A 25,127-nucleotide genomic window follows, 5' to 3' on the forward strand; every position below is an offset into this window, starting at 1 on the left:
CATATAACTGTTCAAAGCGCGAAAGAAATCTTGATAACAGAAGTTTCCTTTTGGAGAATCTAATGCCAAAATGATGAAGTGCAATTTACAAGCTTTAATGGTCATTGTTTATGAGGCTATATAAAGAGCTCGTAGTTGAAGAACAAAATAGCAGAACAACAACAATTCAAATAAAATCATTTTGTACAAAACACAAGATTCACATTGTATATCCTTCACTTTGTGAAGTATACCAATGAACTTTCGTTGTTCTCTCTTTGAGAGTGTTTTTCTTATATCTTGAGAGGTCATAATCTTCGAGGCTCAAGTGATAGGGTGAACCAATATGAATTTATGTATACTTTTCTCTTCTCTTTTGCTTGTTAGACGATTTTTTTGTATTGTCTTCCAATTTGCAATTTGAATTATAGGCTCGATTCAACCCCCTCTCTTCTAGAGCCAATTGTTCTTATAGTTAAGGCTATTGAGTTGCTTCTGGTGCTAAATTGTTGATTGTTGAAAGCCATATTATCAGTTAGTTACCTTGTTGCAGCTGAAGTGTTGTCCACCAAAGCTCCTCCATTGGTTGCGTCCATCATTTGCCTATCCATAGACATCAAACCTTCATAGAAATATTGGATGAGTGTTGCTCATGAACCTAGTGATATGGGCATCTCACACATAGTCTTTTGAATCTCTTCCAGTATTCATACAAAGTTCATTTTATCAATGTTAGAATCAAAATTAAAATCAATAGATGGTGAGAAATATTCAAATTCTAACAATATCAGATGGTGTATTAGTAAACAATTCGTCAATAGAATTATTTAGGATTTTTTATTGTCTAACAAGCCTACTATATGCATTATTAATTTCTAGATTAAAAGGATATAAATCACCGGTATTTGCTCTAGTCAAACATTACATGCACTAGATAAAAGATTTGTGTAAAAAGATAAAAGATTGGTTGAATCTCAAGTTCATTCAGTAGTAAATTCTTCAATATCGAATTAATCAAATATGCATCAATCAATTAAATGGAATCTCATTAATGAAACATGAATCCACTAATTTATTCAGTACCTTACTAGTCTTCATCCATCTACTCATAAAAAAATTGGTTTTTTACCCCTTGAATTACGCAAACAAGAGATTGTTCAGAAAAATACAAACTAAACAAGAATTCCAATTAAAGAATAGAATTGAATCATCAACTAAAAAAACAATTCCAATAACAGAAATTAACTCAAAAAGACTAAATCGTCTAGTGCATCCTGTTACAGACATTAAAGAATAAAACTTTAATTGCACTTAACCTCATAATTCAATATGAAATCCCAAGAGAATCAATCCAAAAGAACTTAGCATTCCACGTGGAGACAAAAAAAAAAGAATTACAAAAGAAGATAATAAGAAAACTATGATGCTCTCTTTATGAACGTGTTCCCATAAGGAGCTTGATTTTTTTTTCTTTGAAACTTGTATCTTTTTATATGTTTCTTTGCTCCAAGGATCGCATAATTAGATTATGGTTTAGGTATTGTTCACATATTCTTAGTTTCCAACTTTTTATAATATTTGGATTTTGTTTTTGTTGCAAACCTTTTCTTCTTATATTTTCATATTATTTTTCTTTCAAAATTGGTTGAGATATTGTAGATTTTATTCTCAAATTCTTTTACTCAAATTTCATTTCTCATTTTGATTTAGAGAATCAACTTGGACTTTGATTGATCAGACCTACTTGCATTAGTAGACACTTTAGATTTGTGTATCAGTAATAGACACTTTTATTAGACGGGATAGTCTAGGACTTTCACATCCTACTCTTTTTACACCTTCATCTTCATTAAACTTTATGTTGCTAAGGTTCTCTCTTCAGTCACGTCTTACTAGATGAGTTGTTGGACCCTCTACTCCATGTACCACTAGATTGTTTGTTGTAAGACGAATTAGACTGTCTACTATGACTAAAAATTCAAAATTTAACTGTAATAACCGTTAAGGTTCAAATAAATTTAATTAGATCCCATTTAAAATAGTGGATTTATTCATAATTATAATATAAGAAAGCTATGATTAAATGTTCTAAAGATCATTTTTTAAGTTTATATTTTTTAATTTTTTGGATATATTTTAAATTCAGTATATTCAACATTAATGACTTTGAATGAGTAAATTTTAAATATTAAAACAAAGAATTCATTTTGCAGATATAAATATAACTATATATAATGTCAGAGGTGCAAATTCAATATGAAAATAAGATATGTATTAGTGAGCCATGTATAATATGGGTATCATTAATTTATTTATATTAATGAGAATAAGATAATATTAATTTATTTAATATATTTATGTTAAATATATTATGAGTTTATCTTAGTACGAATTTATGTAAAAAAAATTTAAAAAAATCAAAGTATATAAGAAGTAAATATAGAATCATAATAAACAATGGCTTAATTACGCATTGTAAGAGAAAAAAAGTATGATACAATTTTGTTTCCTTTGTCAATAATGTGAAAAAAAGGAGATAGGATTCCTGAAATTTAGAAGGAAACTATAAAAGAAATTACTTGAATAAAAATATATTATTTTTATGTTTTTTAATTTGATATGATTAAGGATAATAATCTATAGAGTTTGAGTAGGATAGTGTAGTGTGTGTCTTTATATATGTATTAAAAAAATTCCGTACTTTGGATTCGTATTCATGTAAAGTTCAATTACAGCTTTATAAAGAAGTTACACCTGACGGAGTCTCACAAGAGTCCACACTTAGAAACGACAAGGAAAATTTATTATAGATATAACTTTTTATAATTCTATATTTATGTGTATAATTCTATACCATTAATTATAGTTGTATATTTATGTGTATAATTCTAAGTAGTAAAAAAGTTAAATAATATATAAGAAAGAAAGATTCATTGTTGAGATTTTTTTTTATGATAGAACAGACTAGAGATATCTATTATATATCAATATGAATTTTTCGTATAAGATAACATTAATACAATGTTAAACCCAAAGTTGCAAGGTTTTGTATAACACTTAATGGTTTTTATTCACTGAAAACTTTTAACTCATAAGATAAAAAAAATTGAATTAGTTTTTTGAGTTTAATCACTTGCATATAATTCCATTTAATATTACTATTACAAGAAATTTTGCTGCTGTTAAATTTTTATTAAAGTCAAACTATTATTTCCTGTGAAAAATACGTGCAGTTAAAGTTATGACTTTCTAAGAAAGAGAGTACTTACATTTACATTTTTTTATTAAAACGGTACAATTTTTTATTTATTAACAAAATGTGTAAGTTTTTAGAAAATTATGAACATGGTAAGTCATCTAGAATATTCGTTTAGAAAATTCAGAAATCAAAAACCAAGATTCAAAGCTCGATTTTACTTTACTATTATTATTTTATTTTTTTTAAAAAAAACACTTGCTAAAAAACTGTCACAAATTGCTCATAAACTGTGATAAATTTTCTTCATAAGTAAACACAGAGGAAATTCTCCCATGTGGTTAAAGATGTAATTTATGAGAATTGTTTAGCAGTATAAATATTTTAAATTAATCTGTAGAATTTTCGAAATAGTTTCTGTTCAGGGGATTTCTCCATTTCCATATTTTTTTTTACTACTTTATGTGAAAAACATTACACCAGTTTGATAATAATAATAAAAAAAAAGTCTTCGTTGTATCAAATAAATATTTCATGCAAAGAAAAAGTACGTAGATATTATTTGAAAAAAAGAAAGCATTTTTAGCTTAATGAGCTTGTGACATAAAGAGAAGAAGTAGGAACGTATGATGCAGTAGAATTATTATATATATATATATATACAAGCGTGTGTGTGTGCATGGACATAAGCGAAATGGATGAAGATGGTTTTCCGTGAGAAAGACTCAAAGAAGTGATTTGACGTTGATGAATGATACTGTAATGGTGTTGTTGTTGATGATGATGATGATGGATGAGTTTACTTACTATAAAAAAATCCTTCCTTTAATTTAACTATAACTTACCAAAACCAAAAGCAAAGGCGCATGCATGGCCCAGTTCCAACCCAACCAAGTCGAAAGTAACACTTTTTTCATACTCAGAAGTACATTCCATTCCCATGGCTCTCTTCCGAAGGTTCTTTTACCGGAAACCACCAGATCACCTCCTCGAGATCTCCGACAGACTCTATGGTCTCTCTCTCACATTCATTTCCTTTTTCCTTACTTTATCTACTTACTTACACCTTTTTCTTTAACTATGTCTATTTCTATATTTGTTCTTTCTTTTTTGTAATTTGAGTTCTTGGGAATTGAAGCATATCTTTTCTCACTCGTGGCTGAATTTTGACCACGGTTACTGATTTTTTTTTCAAGTGGGTTTATGGTAATGCAGTGACAATGTGGGCTTTCTCTGTTTCTGTTTCTGGGTTTTGTGTTCCATTGAGTTTGGTCTATTCCAGTTGGTCCGTGTTTTTTCAGGGTTGGGTGGGTGTTTGGGTTAGGGGTTATTCAAGGTGTAACAAAAATGCGGAACGAGAGGGTTGGATTTGGAGTAACTGGAATAAAATAGTAATCTTGGTAGTGATTCGTCACTTGAGGATTGTTGGCTGGAAAACCCAGAAAGGAAGGTTGGTTTTGTGTGGAAGATGTGTTTTGAGTGAGACTCTTGTACTCGTCCTCAAGGTTTTATACTGTAGTTGCAGTCACTGTTTAGTCAGAATTCTCGAAAATGTGAAACAGACAAATGTTGTCACCATTGCAGTTGCGTATCGTAAATTGGGTTTGGAGACCCTTTTTTATGACCTTGGTTCTTGTTACTGAGACTATAGTTGTAGTTGTGCCTTGCAATAACAGTTGTTTCTGTTTAGTGTCAGAATGACTTTGTGTGGTGTTTTGGTATTTGTGTAATACTTGACTGTTTATGCAGTTTTTGATTGTTGCTTCTCCAAGAATGTGTTGGAGGAAGAGGAGTACAAGGTTTATATTGGGGGGGTTGTGGCTCAGCTTCAGGATCACTATCCGGATGCTTCTTTCATGGTGTTCAATTTCAGAGAAGGGGATAGGCGCAGTCGAATTTCAGACATAATGTCTCAGTATGAGATGACAGTTATGGAGTACCCTCGGCAATATGAGGGTTGTCCCCTTTTGCCATTGGAGATGATTCACCACTTCCTTCGGTCAAGTGAGAGCTGGTTGTCTTTGGAGGGAAAACAAAACGTGCTTTTGATGCACTGTGAAAGGGGTGGTTGGCCTGTGCTTGCGTTTATGCTAGCTGCTCTTCTGTTGTACAGGAAACAGTACAATGGGGAACACAAGACTCTTGAAATGGTGTACAAGCAAGCACCTAGAGAACTTCTCCACCTTCTATCCCCTTTGAATCCACAACCTTCTCATTTGAGATATCTTCAGTACATTTCCAGGAGGCATTTGGGTTCTCAGTGGCCTCCATCAGAAACACCCTTATATTTGGATTGCATTATTGTGAGGGTCCTTCCATTGTTTGACGGTGGAAAAGGATGCAGACCGCTTGTGCGTGTCTATGGTCCAGACCCTTCAAAACCTTCCAACAGAAGTTCTAAGCTTCTTTCCTCAACTTCAATGGGCCAAAATCAAGTTCGCCACTACTTGCAGGTGACTTAGATTTAAAGTTGTTATTCAGTGAGTTAATTAGACGCAATATCTGTGCTATTTATAATTAATTCCGAATTGATTAGAGAGAATGTCTTCTTAAGAAGTTTTAACCACAGGCAGAATGTAGGCTCGTGAAAATTGACATCCGTTGTCATGTTCAAGGGGATGTGGTTCTTGAGTGCATACATTTAAGTGATGACTTTGTTCGTGAGGAGGTGATGTTCAGAGTCATGTTTCATACTGCGTTTGTAAGGTCAAATATATTGACGCTGAGCCGTGATGAAATTGATATTCAGTGGGATGCAAAGGATCAGTTCCCCAAGGACTTCAAATTTGAGGTGAGTTGTTGTTTTCCTTATGTCAGTTGTTTTCTGAAACAATAGGAGTTGAACAAATAGTTGTATCTGTATCAGGTGCTTTTTTTGGACGCTGATGCTGTTATACCTAATCTAAACACAGAAGATGCAAGTGACACAGAATGTGCTTCACCTGAGGCTGAGGAATTCTATGAAGCAGAAGAGATCTTCAGCAATGTAATTGATGCTATGGAAGGTAAGGGAGATTACGATTTTCCAATGGTTTATGACAGTGTAGTAGATGAGGGAAGTCATAAAGAGGTCTGGAAAGAGTATTCAGATCCTCGTACTTTTCTGGATTCCCTGTTAGATGATGGGATTCACCAACAGGTTGATGATGCGAGGTACAAGCTTGACAAGAGGGTGGTTTTAGATACTCATGCTGTCAAAGATATTGGAGTGGATTATGGGATAACTTTTATGACAAAGGGAGTCACTGTGAATGCTCATGATAAATTGGCAGTTATGCAAAACAAATATGATGAAGATAACAATGAAACAGAAGAAGGGTTGCAGCTGCTTCATATTTCTAGACCAAAATCGGATAAATTACTTCCTACAAACTCAAAGCCCATGGGCGATTCAGTTGTAGCAAACCAAAAGACTAAACACCAAGAACCACATGGTTTTCAGGCAAATCATGCAAAACTCAATGCAACAACTAGGTCGGTTCCTTCTAGTAAGGATTCTTTTCAAGATTCCATGCATGTCTCATATCCACCATCAAGGAACAATAGTTCACCACTTACATTGTCACATGTTACCTCTGAAAAGGACGAAACCATTGATGCCAAAGGAAAATCTACTTCTAGTTCTCATGTCTCTGAAGCAATTGTTTTTATGGACACGATAAATGATTTGAAAAGCTGTGATGGTGATAACTCAAAATCTTCAGACACTGTAACAGAAATAGGCTCAAACTCTCCACTATCATCATTGCTGTCAGTCAAAGAGACATATCTTCAGTTAGCTAATCAAGCACCACAACAGAGCTATGATCAAATGTTACAACTTCCTCCACCTCCACCTCCTCCTCCTCCTCCAATTTTTGGGCAAAATAGAGGGAGCTTTATGACTCCTACCCATTGGAAATCTGTTGGACAAAATAATGGGGCTTTACCTCCTTCTCCCCCTACTCCTCCCACTGCAAATGGTGTAATTACATCTAAAGTTTCACTACCACCACCACCACCACCTCCTCCTCCTCCCCCTCCTTTGCAGTCTACAAATGGAGCTCCATTCCCTTCTCCCTCAATGTCTCCAACAAAGTTTAAAGCTCCTCCTCCTGCACCACCACCACCACATTATCCTCCACCTCCTTTAAGTAAATCTACACCACTTCCTCCTCCTCCTTCCAGTAATGCTCCACCAGCACCACCACCTCCTCCTCCTTTAAGTACTGCTCCACCACCACCACCTCCTCCTCCTTCTCTATCCAGAGCTTCACCTCCACCACCACTTCTTCCACCATCAAGTGGAGCACCACCTCCACCACCATCTTCTTCACTGTCCAGAGCTCCACCTCCCCCACCTCCACCAAATCGTGGACCACCACCAACAACAATGCCTGGAGGCACAACTCCTCCACCACCTCCAGGTGGTCGAGGCCCACCTCCTACTGGAATGCGGGCTCCTCTTTCTCATTCTCCTCATGGACCTCTAGGTGGTGCTCATTTTCCTTCACCAATTGGAACTGATACAAGAGGGAGAGGCCGAGGACTTGGACGTCCTACAGGGGCTGGTGCCATGGCAACTCGGAAATCCTCCTTAAAGCCTCTGCATTGGAGTAAGGTAACAAGGGCATTGCAAGGAAGTTTATGGGATGAACTACAAAGACGTGGAGAACTTCAAATGTAATTTAACTTGCTTATTAACGAAAGATTTTTTTTGATTCATTTCAATTCTCTAAAATTATACACTTAATTACTGCCTGCTTTCAATCCTTCATGTTTTAATGATTGCTTTTACATTCTATCTTAGAACACAAGAGTTTGACGTTTCAGAGATAGAGAAGCTTTTTTCTGCAAATGTTGCAAAACCTGCTGATTCAGATGGTAAATCTGGTGGGCGGCGCAAATCCGTTGGATCCAAAACTGACAAAATCCAATTGGTATTCTTCTATATGAATGTTCTTGATTTTTTTTTTTTGAAATAAACCTTGTCTAAGTTAGTCTTTCCTTTGTACTTCACAACAAAGGTTGCTGATGTTCATGGATTCATTAAATTAAATTTGGAATTTAGTTCCATTGTTTTGTATGCTCAGTAATTTGTTCACAAAGAAGTCGTTTTCATTCTGGTCTGACTTTGAGTCATTAGGTAATTGCTCCTTACCTGTGAAGGAAACAAATACATACTTTACTATAGTTTTGTTGTGTCAGGAAAAATATCAAACATACCTTGGTGCATAAAGTATTATGAATGGATGACTATCTTCGCAATATTACTGTAATGTTGTTATCATTGTCTATCCATTTTCTGGAAATTCAAATTCAAAATACTGCACAAGTGCAGTGTGCATTCTTTGGCTGTTAAATGATTTATTCAAAATCATTGGTATAATGTTCATTTAGTATTTTCCTAGTATCTTACTAATAAGTTATTCTGTGATTAATTGTAGATTGACCTAAGGAGGGCCAATAATACTGAAATTATGCTCACAAAGGTTAAGATGCCTCTTCCTGATATGATGGTAAGTTGATAGTTTGAAATTTCTAAATTCATGCGAGCAATTTTAAAGTGTAATTATGGAAGCTAAGATTTTACATTAAAGCATATCATAGTGAACATTGGTATTCTTTTTTCATGAAACATAAAATATAATTTTTTGAATGCAAGTTCAGCAAGACACGTGGCAGCTTTGTGCATGAAATTGATAAATGCTTCTAGTGTTATTGATGATTATAAAAGCTCTTTCTCAAACTCAAGAAAATATTACTATATCTATCCTAAAGACTGACCATGTCTTGTGGTACAGAATGTTGGACAATAAAGTGTCAAAAAAATTGTAAGCCAACTCTTGTAGAGATGAGAATCTTGTAGTGGATGAGAGAAGAGGACAAACAAGAAAAGATAAGATGATGACTGAATTTGCTAGAGATAAAGTAGAGCAGCACTTGATCATAAGGAAAAGATTATAGAATCTCACATAATTGGAGCCCTAAGAAGAGTGATTAAATGGAGGATAACCCAATAAATAAAGGTAAAGACAGAGAAAATCTTAAGAGAAGTCATTAAAAAAGACTTAGATGTTTGATGTCTTTTGATCCATGGAGGAGACCTCACCTAGTGGGAAATTTCTTTTGTTGTAGTTGTTATAGTTGCATTTGAATTAAGATAATTCTTAAAGTATTTTTTGATGTTTGTGTAGTTATTGGTTAAGACTAACAGCTTTTGATAATAAATGTTCTTTGGAACAGTTTCCTGCCTTATCATATATCTGCAAAAAAGTATCAAACTAAATCTCTTGACTGTAACTTATTCAATTTACTGTGTGTAACATGACGAAATTCATACCCAGGCTGCAGTACTGGCTATGGATGATTCAGTGCTAGATGTTGATCAGGTGGAAAATCTCATTAAATTTTGTCCAACCAAAGAGGAGATAGAGCTTTTAAAGGTGAAGCTTAAAAAATTTATACGTGGTTCTTGAATCCTGATTGACAATTAAGAGGTTTTCATTTCTAGAAAATTCTCTTACTATGAGTTGCTACCTTTTATTATAATGTTCTTGCTTTTCTAATTTTCATTCATCTTGGTTATGACTAAATAGGGATACACCGGTGATAAGGAGAATTTGGGGAAGTGTGAAAAGGTTTGTGAATGATTTATTTTAGCCATAATATTATATAGTACTTGAGAAAAGTATAATGTGAGCTCGGAAAATCATGCGGGATTTCTATTTTGGCATATCCATACCTGATATTTGTGTTGGTGTCTTCAAGTTTGCTTGACGCAGATAGACTGGTTTTATCTTAAGCAAAGGTTGCTGTAAAAATAGCCAATATTATTGATGATGTTCTCCAGGGAAACGTTCCCACAGAGATGAAAGAACAAGAGTCAGAAGTACAAAGAAAGAAAAAAGAGTACAATATCAATAGGATTTCGAGATCCTAGTCTCTCCCAACCAATATCTCCACTGATCCCATCCCATTGCCCCCACTTTCCTTCTATTTCTCTATGTATTAATTACATAGGTTCTTAGCTATAGGTTCCAGCCTAATTGTACTATTGGGCTTCCTCCTACTATAGGTCCACTTAATGGGAGGTCTATGACTAACAATGCCTCCCCCCTTCCAACAGTTTCACCTTGTCCTCGAGGTGAAAATTGAAAACTGCTCTTCAATTACATCTGCTCATTACCACGTGGCTTCAAAGTTTGGAAGATCTTGCAATGAATCAATTCTTCTGCTGTTCCAGAGGCACTGTTTATGGCTTCCACCACTGATGCTGGTTGAACTTGTAGCTCCAGGTCTACTGCTAACTTGCTAGGCAGTGGTTGTGGAGTAACTGAATGAACTAATGCTTTCTTCAAGAGAGATACATGAAAGACTGGATGGATCTTGCTATCCGGGGTTAGTTTTAACTGGTATGCCACTGGCCCCAATATCTTCACCACCTGATAAGGACCATAAAACGTTGGATTCAATTCATTCTTCTTTTTAGCTAATGATTCAACTTGTTGGCTGTAATTTAAGATAAACCCAATCACCAGCTGTATAGTTCATGTCTCTTGTTGGAGATCTCACATCAAATAGAGATAAGGACATGTCATAGTATATAAGTAAATGCAAACCTCACCTTAGGAGTTGGTTTTATAAGGTTTAGTTAGGCTTAAAGTCCACTTCTTAGTATCTTTTCTCTTCTTATTAGCACAGCTCAATAACTTAGGCCACTGTCTTGGCTTAGACCCAGTCAAACATCGCAAATATGTCTTGAGGCACCTATTAACAACCTCAGTTTGGTCATCAGACTGTGGGTGATAGGTAGAACTAAGTTTGAGTTTCATACCGGCCACACTGAATAATTCTGTCGCTGTGAAAAGATGACTAATGGAAATGAAGTGAGCATATTTAGTAAGTGTCACTACAACCATTAGTGGTTGGAGAAGACCTGCTGGGGGGATAATGTTTTTTTTTTTTGATCAGCAAAGAATGAAATTAAATTAAGAGGGATACAAAAGGGGTATCCCAACCCTTTTACATAAACCAAATCACATTAAGAATCTCCAAGAATAAAGAGATGAACAAACACCCCAAAGCAATAGATAGATAATATTTGCTGCATAAGCTAGACATCCTATTCCAGCTAGCACCGTGCTCGTATTGGAATGTTATAAACACTGGAAACTGCAGCTACAAAACCATCAAAATACACCAAAATATTGGTTATCTCCACCACCTCATTGACATTCCTTCTACCCAGCTTGCATTGGCACGATTGTAGCACTTGTCACAGAATTAATCACTTCAATGCAGCAACTTCCATACGCTCCTTTTTGGACTTTGGCTTCCCCCTGTTTGCTCCTTTTAAGCTCACTTTTATCAGAAACCAACTTCCTACTTGCCAAGGTCCATCTCGCACTTAGATTGGTTGGAGTTTACAACTTCGACTTACATCCGCCAACATGTCTAAATCCCCACCCCAACCTCTACTGCTACCATCCACATGTGAGACCACTAGTTGAACAACAAACACACTTAGGGATTTCCACAACAACCAAAATACCACATAAAAAACATAGTTTTTGTTTCCTGCAAAAAGAACCCTGAACCAGCATACACCCTGCTTCTATTGGTCTGTTATAAGACACATCAAAACAGAATCCTCCATCATGTCCTTAACATTCCTTTTGACTATAATGTTTGATACTTATTTTGTTGACAGACTTCATGAGTAGCTACAAACTGTTGAATGTCTTTCCTCATGCCTTCCCAATACACTAAGGCGGATGTCCTTTTATAGGGTTCTGAAATACCAGAGTGACTTTCTATTGCAGAATTTTAAAATTTCTTTAATAATAGAAGAATTTTCTTAGATCTTCTTGGTAATACTAATATTGCTTAGTTAGTACATCAATTCTGTTTTGAAAGAGAACCCCAGGTGGGTAGTGGAATCTTATCAAATATTGGATAGTAGTCTTCAATTTACTATGTGATTGTGCTTCTTCCCATTCTTCTAACTCTGAAAATTGAACTACTGATAAGGCTACATAAGCCATTCGCCTTGATATCGCATCTGCAGTCATATTTTCGCGCTCAGATTTATACCTGATTTCTATGTCCAGACCCATCGGCTTAGAAGTCCATTTAAATTGGTCTTCACCCAGTACCCTTTGATCAGTAAAAAATATGAGGCTTCTTCGGTCTGTATGAATGATGAAATGCCTTCTCATCAATTAACATATCCACTTCTGTACTACCATGACAATGGCCATAAGTTCTCTCTCATAAACTGACTTCCTGCTAGCTCTTTCCGATAATGCTTGGCTGAGAAAAGCTACCAATCTTCAATCTTGTAACAGGACTGCACCCAAATCTTTACTAGAAGCATTTGTTTCATCAATGAATGTTTGAAAAGTCTGGAACTGTTAAGATGAGTAACTCTGCCATTGTTTTCTTGAGTGAATCAAATGCAACTTGAGCTTGTTGCTGCCAATAAATACTGTCCTTCTTCAGCAACTGAGAGGGTTTGCAATTTTCCCATAATCTTTTACATAGCTTCTAGAATTCCCCGTGAGGCCTAGAAATCCTCTCAAAGCTTTAATGTCCTTAGGCACCGGCCAAATAATCATGATTTTTAACTTTCTCGGGTCTGCTGCTACCCCTTGACCAGATATGACATGCCCAAGATATTCTATTCGCTCCTGCCTGAAAGTGCACTTCTTTTTATTGACAAACAATTGATGAATAGTTTGCAAATGGATATTATGTTCCTCTGTGATCTTACTAGAAACTAGTATATCATCAAAGAAAGCTAAGTCCATTTCCTTAAATATGGCCTTAACTTAACACCTCATTCATTAATGGTTGGAAAGTAGAAGGTGCATTTGTGAGACATTACCACAAGCTCATAATGTCCCTCATGAGTCCTAAAAGCAGTTTTAGGAGTGTTATTTCCCTTCATCCTGTTTTGGTGGTACCCAAATTTCATATCTAACTTAGAAAATATAGCAGCACCCCAAGTCATCCAACAACTCATCAATAACAATGTAGGGAATTTATCCGGTATAGTTATTTTATTCAATGACCTGTAATCAACACCAAACCGCCACCCTCCATCTTTTTTCTTAACCAAAATAATTCGGCTTGAATAGGAACTCAGACTTAATAACTCTAGATCTCAACATTATCACCAAATACACTATATTTTTTATTTTTTTGGCAGTGGAGGGGGATACCTCTAGGCTCTAATATTTGGTACTTCAGCCTCTTCTTTCAATACAGTGGCATCATCATGTATTCTAAATGGGGGTAAGTCTGAAGGTTCTTGAAAAACTACTGAAAATTCATTCAATATCCCTGCAGCCCACTCAAATACAATTGTTGAAGGGTCTATCTCACCCAACAATGCTTGATTACTGACTTAAAGGAGACAGATGTTTTAGACATGGCTGTTAGTTATGACTGAAGTACAAAAGGAGAATCCAAATAAAATAAAAAGACTAGTCCATTAGGTGGGAAAGCCTCAAGGCTTAAGCACTACATCAAGTAGCTCATCCTACTCAATGTTGAAATCCTAACATGCCACCCGTTTTAAGGCCAAGGTTCATGACGACTTCACTCTATCCATACTGACCCAGTGATAGCCCTCTTCTCATTGAGATGACTTCATTCATCTATCATCTTACTTAGTGGTAGTCATTTTCTCCTTAAGACGACTTCATTTATCAATATTCCGTCTGTAGCCCTTTCCTTAACTCAATTCTCAATGATAACACCAATTGTTAGGACTTAAGCACAAGGGAGAGTCAAACCTAAAAGACTACTCCATTAGGTGGGAGGGAGAGCCTTAAAGCTTAAGTATCACATCATGTAGCTCATCCTACTAAATGTGAGATTCCTAATAGAAGCATGATTGGGAAGTCTTGAAAGTACAGCTTTCCTAGTGTAGTAATATAATGACAGGATAAGCTACTTATATTCCGATTTGATTGGAGGAAAATTAAAAGTAATAAAGATGAAACTATCTGGTGCTGTTTGTAATTTGTTTGGAAGTTCTTATATTAAAATTTAGAAGTAAGGTGAAAAGTGAAGAAACTGAGTACCCAAACTATCATAACAAGAGAAGCAGGTTTATTTTAAGGAAACAATTGATGGAATGCGAATTTATGAAAATAAATAATGGCAGAACACTGCTCATAAATAGTCACCCCTACTCTGAGGTTTGTGACATTCTTTGGGTTATGGGTGCAAACCCTGTATTTTATCTTCTTAAGTCTGTGGCACCACATAGTGGGCACATTCCTCTACTGTTGAGACATGGATTATAAACAAATACTTTTGTCTTTGTTAATTCAACAACCTGTGTATGTGTAATTATATTCTCTTATACATTGGTTATGTTATATTTCAGTATTTCTTGGAGCTGATGAAAGTGCCAAGAGTGGAGTCAAAACTTAGAGTATTCTCTTTCAAAATTCAGTTTGGGACTCAGGTTTGCTGTTCTCTGCAATGATTTTCTGGTTTTGTTGTGGATTTGGTTTCTTGAGTATCTCATTTCAATCTGCAGATTACAGAGTTTAAGAAGAGCTTACACACAGTAAACTCTGCTTGTGAAGAGGTAATTTGCTTATGAATCTAATTGACGAAAGTGGCTTGTATTTTTTAAAACCATGTGCTTTTTTTTATCTTGGCCTTAGGTCCGAAACTCATTCAAACTAAAGGAGATCATGAAGAAAATTCTTTATTTGGGTAATACATTGAACCAAGGAACAGCAAGGGGTATGTCTTCTTTTAGTAACAGAAATGTTTTTATTATCATTCTCTTCTCTTCTGATTAGGGGAAATATATATGGCGTACTTCTCTGTATTTTTAAAATTAGATAATAATTGGTCCTTAATATAATATGTTACTAAATAATTTTTATTTGTTTTTTTATATCTGTTATCATAGAACTTGAGTGTGAGTTTTTCAACTTTGTACAGGATCTGCTGTTGGATTCAAGTTAGATAGTCTCTTAAAACTAACCGACACTCGTGCTTCAAATAGTAAAATGACACTCATGCATTTTCTTTGCAAGGTAATTGTCTCACTTGATTTAGATGAAGATATTATTTTGGTGGTTTAACTTTCTGTTTTCTTCTATTTGAATTCCAGGTCCTAGCTGAAAGGTTTCCTGGACTCCTTGATTTTCACCTTGACCTTGTTAGCTTGGAAGCAGCCACTAAGGTCACAATTTAGTTTTTGGTTATTTATTTACAGAAGAACAAAGCTTTGCCTTACCTTGTTACCCTGATTTCTTGGTCCAATTTCACTAAAAAAACACATTCCTTCCTTTTTCAATTACTTTTTGCAATGCACCCTCTTGAAATATGGGTGTAAATACTGCAGATTGACTGTACGGTAAATATAGAATGATTGGATGATAAATCTATATTTGTTTGTAAGAAATACTAAAATTAGGGAATTGGGATGAAGAATTTATTTGGTAGATTTGCTCCAGATTTAAAGTCTTTATATCTGGAGATTTATTTCCTTTATTTAAGGAGATTTATTACACATTTTTTTCACTTGGTATTAGATTTCTAGCCCTTGTCTCTGTTTTTACCACTTATGACCTTCATTGTCATTTTATCTTCAAGAGGGTGCAACCTTAATTGTTGCACTTATTGTAACAGCCTTTATTGTTGTTTTCTTTTCTTTGTAAATCACCTATTAGACAGCCAGTTGCTGATTTGCATTGGAAATGTCTGATCCAAAATCAATAGAGGTAGGATTCAATATTGAGGAGATAAAAAGACTGAAAAACCTAATGGGAACACTTGAGAATCCTAAAAAATATTTCCCTCACTTCAAGATCCCAAATGGCCTCATTCCTAGAATATTTGGGTGCGACACTTTTGTACATATCCACAATCCAAATAAAGACAAACTTGATCCCAGGTTGCTAGATTTATTGGTTATTCAGCAACTCAAAAAGGTTACTAGTGTTATAGGCTTATAGCCCTTCATCTAAAAATTGGTATATCTCCATTGATGTCACCTTTGAAATTAAATCTTTTTTTCTCCAACTGGCGGCTCCTAAGTTCTTTTATAAAATTGCGATGACCACCTTGAACCCTTTCTTTTGTCGTATGCTCCAACTAAAGCCTCCAAGAATGAACTTACAGTTAAGATAATTAATTTTGGGGCAGAATTAGAAACTGAAACTAATAATATCATCGAGGCTACTAAACTACAATCAGAAAACACTGGAATAGTTAGAGATTCAGCCCCAAGAGTTAGTACCTATGATTTTCCAAGATTCAGCAATGTCTTAAGAAGGAAGCGTACTCCAGAAATTTGGCAAGTCCATGAATCCAATCCAAGTTCTGAACATAAAACTACTGACAAGGTTGAACCAGAAACTGAAACACTCTCAACTCTCCAAATGACCTTGATCTTACCAATAACCATAAGAAAAGGTACTAGAAACTGCACAGAACAACCTCTCTATCCTTTATCAAATTATGTTTCTCTGGATAGATTATCGACTAACCATAAAAGTTTCATTGTTAGTTTGAATTCTGTTGTTGTTCCTAACTTTGTTACTAAAGTTTTGACAAAGAAAAAATGGAAAGATGCCATGAAAGTGAAGATGGATTCATTGGAAAAGAACAATACTTGGGAATTTGTTGACAAAACCCAAAGAAAAGAATATTGTTGAGTGCAAATGGATATTAACAATAAAATATAAGGTTGACGGGTATATTGGAAGGTACAAAGCGAGGTTGGTTGCAAAGGATATACTCAAGCTTACGAAATAGACTACCAAGAAACTTTTGCACCAGTTGTTAAGATGAATACTGTAAGGATTCTTTTGTCCTTAGTTGCCCACTTTGTTTGGAAATTTCTACAATATGATGTTAAAAATTCCTTTCTCTATTGAGACCTAGAAGAATAAAACTACATGAATATTCCACCCAGGTTTGAAGGAGAAAAAAAATTTGCAAATTGCGAAAGGCTCTTTATGGACTGAAACAATCCCCTAGAACTTGGTTTGGAAGATGCACAAAAGTTATGGAGGGATTTGGATACAAACAAAGTCAAGGGGATCACACTTTGTTTACTAAACATTCATGTGGAAATAGGCGGTAACAATACTTCCAGTTTATGTTGATGATATTATAGTGAATGGAAATAATGAAAAAGAGAAGGAAGAATTGAAACAGAGACTAGTCCCGGAATTTGAACTAAAAGAGATAAGAGTAAAGTATTTTTTAGGGATTGAAGTAGCCTACTCTAACCAGAGAATTTTTATATCTCAGCAAAAATGTATAACTAATTTGCTGGCAGAAAGTGGGAAAATTGGGTGCAAACCAATATCAACTCCAATGGATCCTAATCACAAGTTGTGTAAGGTTGAAGAGGGATCAACGGTAGACAAAAAGATGTATCAGACGCTGGTTGGAAAATTAATATATTTGGCTCACACACGGCCAGACATTGCTCATTCAGTGAGTGTCATCAATCAATTTATGCATGAACCAAAGGAATCTCATCTTCAAGCTGTTTATAGAATTCTACATTACTTGAAGGACAACCCTAGAAAAAGAAATACTGTTCAAAAGAAATGGAAAACTAACTCTTGAAGACCCTACACTGATGCAGATTATGCAGGTTCCCTTGTTGATAGAAGATCAACAATTGGATATTGTACTTTCCTAGGTGGGGGACTTGGTGACATGGAGAGGCAAAAAATCAGAATGTGGTGGCAAGATCATCCGCTGAATCATAATTTAGGCCCATTATCTTAGATGACACTTCATTAAGAAAAAATTAGAAGAAAGTTTAGTATGCATGTCATACATTCCGTCCAAGTAAGAGGTGGCTGACAAAAGGACTCACCTTAGACTTCCATAATATCGTAACTAAGTTGGGAATGGAGAACATTTATTCATCAGCTTGAGAGGGGGTGTTGAAATATAGGTGTAAATATTGCACATCTACGGTACAATAAATATAGATTGATTGCATATTGTTAGTAAGAAATCCCTAAAATTAAGAGATTGACAGTAGGAGTTTATTTGATAGATTTGCTCCAGACTTAGAATCTTTATGTCTGGAGATTTATTTCCTTTCATTAGGATTTTTTTCCTTTAAACACCAATGTATTGCTTCTTTTATATATCAAAACTATACATTTTTCACTCACCTACATAATTTTAAATGCACGAGCATACCATGTGTGTACTACATGGGAAATGAGTCAATCCATTACGTAACTTGTTTAAAGTTTCAATCATGGTCAAAGCAACTCTACGACTAGGAGACAAAAACCACCACCTTTGGCGGTCATTTTTTCTTCTCTTTTTTTTCAAACATTCACATTGGACTTTGCAAAAGCCATGTTAAATCCAAAGTGCTTTACTTCCGACAGGAAATTATGGGAGAAATGCAATTGGACTCAAAAATTCGGCTGGAAAATACTTACCTAAATGTAAAAGTCCTAAATTACCATCCTTCAAATTTGGACCTTTGATAAATATCCACTGTAATTTCAATTTGGAAATTAATCCCTTTAAACTTTGTGAAGAAAATAGCCCCTCAGGCAAAAGTATGCAAATTTAGAAACCATGGATGAAATTGCATAAAGATATTTGTACAGGCTAACTGTTTGTATTAGTTAACGTGATTTCAATGAATAGTGATCATAAATTCATGATCTTGCAGATACAATTGAAGTCTTTAGCAGAAGAAATGCAAGCAATCATCAGGGGATTAGAAAAGGTTAAACAGGAGCTTGCTGCATCTGAAAACGATGGCCCCGTGACTGAAGTTTTTCGTAAGGTGCTTAGTATTCTTGATTCTTCATTAAATCATTTAAAGATCACAATTCAATGCCAAGAAAGTTATGTGTCTAAACTTAAATTATGATACTGGTTTCCTGCATCATGAAGGTAGTTGAGATTGTAAATTTACTATTTTTTTAATCTTCAGTTAATTCAATTTTACAGTCAATCCCAAGGAATTCTACTTGTAGTGTGTGGATTAAGGCTCCAGCAATTTTTTCCATAAATTTTGTTTGTTCATTGTATTTATTTGGGTGCAGTTTTGGTCTCAGTCTTTGCTTAATACAATTTGATATATAGTGGCCAACACAATTCTTATTTTAGAACACATAGAAGTAAGGTCTAATCTAAAATATAACGTATGTTATCAACTCTTGAGTATAAACGCTGATAATTATGGTTCCAAGAACCACTCCACAATTGGCAAGTAAACCTAGAGAAGTAGATATTTTATTATAAGAAAGAGAGGAGTAAGGATCAAATTCTGCACTACTTGGACCTCAACTCTTTGAAACCATGTCATGAGCCAGTATTGTTCTATGCCACTGCTGACTTACACAAGTAAACAAAGCATTTCTAGGCTATTTGCTAATCTTACGAGATTAAGCACGAGTACACACCGTCTCTCCAAACTAAGTACACAAGGTCTCTTTAGACTATACAATAGTAAACTTGTTCTTACAAGGAAGATTCTCACTAGACAGGATAATACAAATATACATTCCTTGCTTCTAGAGTCTTAACTTCATAAAGTGAAGGATTCACAAATATGCACAAGTGGTCTTTATAAGATGCACTATAAAAACTAAGCACTTAGAAGTTATGATTTTTTTTTTCTTTGCATTCAGAGTCACGTAAGACGTGAATACTTGTTTTTCATCATCTGTTCTGCATGGCGTTGCTTCTTTTTATAGACGTTCTAAAAGGACCTTTATGACTTGCGTTTTTTTGCTTGTATGTGTTTGACTTTATACTAATAACTCCCACTCTTACGCTTGATGTGCATGGCCAAAGACAATCTTTTTCTCTATAGCTACATCTACTCTTTTGATAGCACCAAAATGAGCATACAGAATATTCTTAGTCAAGAGTGCGTCAAATTTCTTTTAGATTAGACAATCTTGAATTTTAACAAAAGCGTCCAATGAAGTCCACATATGTATGTCATTTATTGAATTCAAAGGTGTCTTGATCCAGTAACTTCCGTCCAATGCTTCTTTAGACGCTTGTCCAACACTTTTTAGAGACTTTGTTTGATTTTCTAATGTTGAGTCCAGAGCTTTAGTATGACTTGTTTCTATCTTCCTTGCATCTGATGTTCCTTTAAACTTGGTTTATCATGTTGATCTATCATCTTGTGATATTTGATTTTGATCTTTTGTATGAGACTAACTCTTCTTCAGAGTTTATCTAAGACCTACGTCTAGCCATACAGTTTTATGAATTTGAGTTATGTCCAACACACCAAGTAACTTTGTTAGACAACCAAAACATGATATTATTTATTATTATTGGGTGTCTTAAGATTTAGACTTGTGTTTGATCTTTAGTAATACAACTATGCGTTAACAACAGGCAGTAAAGTGTTCTCTTGTATTCTGCTATGTTTCTTTCAGATCAGTTAGTTAGATTGCTTAATATACTTCTTGTGCTCGGTTACTCTTCAACAATTACGAAATTCATGTTCACATAAATTCTAAGATGTCTTTCTCTTCTCTCTCAATCTTTAATATCTAATGTGTATTTTCAATTCATTTGACTCACTTTTTTAATTCAGACATCGAAGGAATTCATTGCTGTTGCAGGGTCAGAGGTGGCATCTGTAACAAACCTATATTCTGTGGTGGTAATATACTTAGCCACCTTTTTGGTTGATTATATATATATGTATAAGGGATCATACAGATTGTGCGATTTTTGTGGACAGGGTAGAAATGCAGATGCACTTGCCCTATATTTCGGTGAGGATCCTGCACGTTGTCCTTTCGAGCAAGGTTGGTTTAGCATTAATACTTTATTCTTGTTGATGGTAGGACAAAAAAGCAGAGGATGAGAGAGGAGAGTAGACAAGGAAATGAGGATAGACTGTAGTTTCATCATTATTGCATGTTAATGGTTTGTTTGGCAAAAAGAAGTGACATGTTTTGTCATCTATTTTATAATGCCGAAGCCAACTTGTTATTGTTGTTTTTTTTGTTTGCAGTTACTGCAACTCTCTTGAATTTCACAAGGTTGTTTCTGAAGGCACATGAAGAGAATTGCAAACAAACAGTGTTAGAGAAAAAGAAAGCTGATAAAGAGGCTGAAATGGAGAAGGCTAAAGGCATTAACTTCATAAGGAAGAGTGGAAAAGATGAAGAAGAAGAATGTTGAGAAGGAGATTGAAGTGTAGAAGGCTAAGGGTATTAACTTGAGGAGAAAGAGGGCAAAGATAGTTGAAGACTGGGTTGTCTGCTCCTTTGCACCAACGTCATTCTCAAGCCAAAGGGCAGTGATCTATCTGTGGGTACTAAGGGGACTGCTTCCGATATCTCGAGTTAAGTAGCCCACTTGTGAGATCTTGGTATGACAATTAGCCTTTCAAGGTGATCTAATGAAGTGAAATGGCACATTCTTTCCATCTATGAACATACAAAAAGTCTTGGGACTGGATTCATTGATGACATGTTGAATCAAATTTTTGTTGATCTTTCACAGAAGAATACTTGGGAAAGGCCAATCTAGACCCAGCATGAATGCTTCTCATGATCACTCGAGAATCATCGGCATCCAGTGATTGCTGGATGCCGTGCTTCTATTACAGTAGAGCTGGCTTTTATCACTCATTTGGCATTTGTCCATCACCAAAGCCTATGTTGTACCATGAAACCTTGTACAAAGTTTGAAGCCTCTTCTCTAAGATTCCATTCTTCTCATGTAAAATAGAAAGTAGTTTCCCTTATTCCTTTTAATAGAGATTTTAGTGCGACACCCGAAGAGCATGTTGTAAGTTGTCAGGTTAAGAAAAGAATAAGAAATCAGGTCTCTCTACTGTAATTGTATTACAAGGCTGAGATAGAAATCCTAGTTTCAGTCATCTTATGTAATGCAATACATATGAGTGAAAAAACTTCTTATGTAATGCACACATTTGATAGTAGAAAGATACTTTTCAAATGCACTGATAGGATAGCTATTTAATGGTCTTGCCTAGGAAAGTACCTCATTGATACTATCAATATTTGCATCTGCTAGAGACATTTTCTATTTGTAACGCCATTTTGTCATACACTAAGATTTCATTTGGTGTGAACATCCAGAATCTTTTACTTCAGATATAGCAAAATAAAATTTGCTAAAAAAACTTGATTGTTGGTCAAAATCCCCTTGCAAATTAAATCTAACATTTTAATAACTAATCCAGAAAAAAAAAACTTTAGTTATAACTTTTTAATTCTCACTTTCCAATATATGCAAACCAAAACATGAAACAAGTTCTGCTTCCACCCTCTAGAATGACCAATCCAAGGTTGTTTCTTCCTCCACTTCCATACTTCCATATTTTTGTCCTGCACCATCGTAAATATACAAATTCTCACTTTGTCTTTCGTGAATTGCACAATCTAGAAGTTATTTATAACTTTCAGATGTCAAAAATACTTCCGGATTGTATAATCTAAAAAGGGTAAAATAGAATTTTCATATTTATGATGGTATAGGATGAAATATATGGAGGTGGAGGAACTAATGCCCCTAATTCAAATAAAATTAGAATCACGTTCCCATGCCTCTCAAGGTTTGGCCCATTAGATGAATTGACGGTTCCTGATTTTGGTATAGAAAATTACCCCAGCATTTGCATTTCCTCTGTTTCTCAACATTGTTGCCACGAACAACTGTTGAACAAGTTGGAAATATCTACAAGTTTGGTTTTAAAGCACTAAATTCCAGTTGAACTTTATAGAAGCAATTCAGTTTTTTTCTGTAATTAAATGTAGGTTCTGTGGTTTGGTGTCCACATATCATGATTGGTCGGGACCTGTTTCCATTCAATGATCATATGATTCATATGTAGTGGGATCACAATATACTAATATCAACACCCTATCATTCATTGGTTGACATTTAGATGCTCTCATGCATACATTTTGAAAAATAATTTAGATGTTTGAGCTGATGTAAAATGAACATATTCTTCATGGGATCCACAACTCAGGCAAATCCTAAAAGTTATAACATAATTTGTCTTTCATGGGATTCTAAACGTAATTATGCTGGAAACATCAACAATAAGAAAGTGCGTGACCCTTTAAGATGTGAGTATTCATATCCACCTATCAAACACGTTATAAAACGCAAGCAAACAAACAGCAGCCTTTGTATTATTCACAAGTAAAATATTACCAATAAATATACAAGGTAGAGAGATGGAATAAAAGACATATTTTAACAACATAAAAGAAAGACATCAAAATAAAATGGTGAATCAATCTTCAGCTTCTAGCTTTTGCATTTAGCTGAGCTGAGGTTCCTCTGATGAAAAACCTTTATGCCTTCCGAAGTTGCTCGACTTGGTTCGAGTAACATGAATGAATTTTTGAAAAGCATGCAAGATGGTTTAATTAACTTGTTGTTCCTTCCCTTTTGTGAAGCATAAGAAGAAAAGCCTTGGCCAAATTTATTACAACGATATGCTACCTTATGTTACTCAAGGTAGTTCTTCAAAATTCTTGAATACCAAATAACCACAATTGTCCTCCTCTTCCGGGAATTCAATCCTCAGCAAAATCTTGTCTTCATGATCACCCCTTAACCCCATCTTGCAGCATTTGTAAAACATGCAGCTCACAATTGTGTCAATTATGATGAAAAGTGAGTACAAGTAAGCAATGAAAATGCCCTCTAAAGCCATAAAAGGCCATGATGACATTCCACAATTGTGATAGGCTCTTACAACCCTGAACTGGAACAAGGCCTCAATGGCTGCAAGGCCTACATTAGCAGGCAGTGCCAGGAACAAAGCCATTGATGTCTTTCCCCTTAGCATAACACAGGCCTTCAGAATTGCCATGAACCCCCTATGTTTCTCCATGCCAGATACAGTGAGTGCCATGTTGCAAATCACTAGTGCATTGGCAAGGATCACAGAAAATAGAACTGCAGCTGCAGCTGACATCAATCGTGTGCTACTTGGAGATGAGTATCCAAATCCTTCAGCAACGGTGAAGGCCAAAAACAGGAGGCAAAAGCAAGATGCATTTGCGGAGAGAATAAAGAAAGAATTGTAGATATAGGTGAGGAGGAGAGGCTTGTAATGGAATAGGGTGGAAGTGAAGGAAGATGGAAAAGTTGGTTTGTGTTGATTTAGAGCTTGAATTATGGATGCTTTTGCAATGAGGAGAAATGTGAGAGTGAAAGGAAGGGTGAAGATTGAAGAAGTGATTGTTTGAGAAACCTTAAGGTTGAGAATGGTAAACAACTTTGATGAGGAAGGAAAGCCAGCAGCATCAAAGAGAGACCTTAGGTGACTGTGTATTTGAGGCAAGAGGGATGAAGAGACTGGAACTAAAGCCTGAGATAGGAGTATTGATGCTGAGAAAGGAAGGGCTAGAAAAGCCACAGTTGAGGTGAAATAATGATAGTTTTGAAGAAAACTGTGAATTGATCTTCTCAAAATTTTGCATGAAACCTCCATTGAAATTGATCTTTTCCTTGCTCCTAGTAGAGAAAGACAGAGAAGGTAACAAATTGAGTAGCTTCTCAATTCTCACTAAAAGGAGACCCTATGACACAGGTGTATGAGATGGTGGTGTTTGTTTCTTTTCTTCCAAGTTTTTTCTTTTGATTTTGCTCTTGAATTTTGGAAGGGTTGGTTAGAGAGTTTAAAGAGTTGGTGTTTTGAAGGAACAGATAGGCCAACAAAAATAAACTAACTCCTACCAAGGTGGAGTTGTTCAGAAATCTCAGACTTTGTTTTTGGTTTCTCCTGGAGAATTATATTTCTGACTCTTCTTTGTGTAGTGCAAAAGCCCCACCTATAGGTTCTTAAGAGGGCAAAGGAAGAGCAGCATCTCCATGGCGTCACTGAGTTGATATATTAGCATTTTGCAATTAGTGATTTGGTATGACAGCCTTGAAGTCTTTGTCTTGATTATGAAATGTCTCCTTACTTAAA

General features: G+C 35.3%; 2 protein-coding genes across 3 annotated transcripts; one reads left to right on the forward strand and one right to left on the reverse strand.

The window, feature by feature from the left end:
- Positions 1 to 3,848: 3,848 nt before the first annotated feature.
- LOC137821129 (formin-like protein 20) lies at positions 3,849 to 22,129 on the forward strand. Of its 2 annotated transcripts, none has more exons than XM_068625574.1 (17): positions 3,849 to 4,188; positions 4,925 to 5,628; positions 5,745 to 5,966; positions 6,042 to 7,837; positions 7,965 to 8,094; positions 8,602 to 8,673; positions 9,502 to 9,600; positions 9,754 to 9,795; positions 14,556 to 14,636; positions 14,712 to 14,762; positions 14,842 to 14,923; positions 15,128 to 15,222; positions 15,300 to 15,371; positions 18,855 to 18,971; positions 20,751 to 20,819; positions 20,901 to 20,967; positions 21,177 to 22,129. In XM_068625574.1, the coding sequence occupies exons 1-17, from the start codon at positions 4,116 to 4,118 to the stop codon at positions 21,344 to 21,346; spliced, it is 3,942 nt and encodes a 1,313-aa protein (XP_068481675.1). In that variant the 5' UTR covers positions 3,849 to 4,115; the 3' UTR covers positions 21,347 to 22,129. The 2 variants fall into 2 exon arrangements, with proteins under 2 accessions (XP_068481675.1, XP_068481676.1); XM_068625575.1 differs by having other exon boundaries at positions 20,906 to 20,967.
- Positions 22,130 to 23,301: 1,172 nt separating this feature from the next.
- LOC137822619 (uncharacterized) lies at positions 23,302 to 25,127 on the reverse strand. The gene has a single exon (XM_068627532.1). The coding sequence runs from the start codon at positions 24,645 to 24,647 to the stop codon at positions 23,661 to 23,663; it is 987 nt and encodes a 328-aa protein (XP_068483633.1). The 5' UTR covers positions 24,648 to 25,127; the 3' UTR covers positions 23,302 to 23,660.

This window comes from Phaseolus vulgaris, chromosome 9 (assembly GCF_000499845.2).
Source record: "Phaseolus vulgaris cultivar G19833 chromosome 9, P. vulgaris v2.0, whole genome shotgun sequence".
NCBI classification, from domain to species: domain Eukaryota; kingdom Viridiplantae; phylum Streptophyta; class Magnoliopsida; order Fabales; family Fabaceae; genus Phaseolus; species Phaseolus vulgaris.

Excerpts from the sequence above, each read along its gene's own strand:
- LOC137822619 (XM_068627532.1), bottom strand. The coding sequence starts at position 24,647 with ATGGAGGTTTCATGCAAAATTTTGAGAAGATCAATTCACAGTTTTCTT.
- LOC137821129 (XM_068625574.1), top strand. The coding sequence starts at position 4,116 with ATGGCTCTCTTCCGAAGGTTCTTTTACCGGAAACCACCAGATCACCTC. Across the intron at positions 5,629-5,744 it reads AAGTTCGCCACTACTTGCAG|GCAGAATGTAGGCTCGTGAA; the intron begins GTGACTTAGATT and ends TTTTAACCACAG. Across the intron at positions 8,095-8,601 it reads AAACTGACAAAATCCAATTG|ATTGACCTAAGGAGGGCCAA; the intron begins GTATTCTTCTAT and ends GATTAATTGTAG.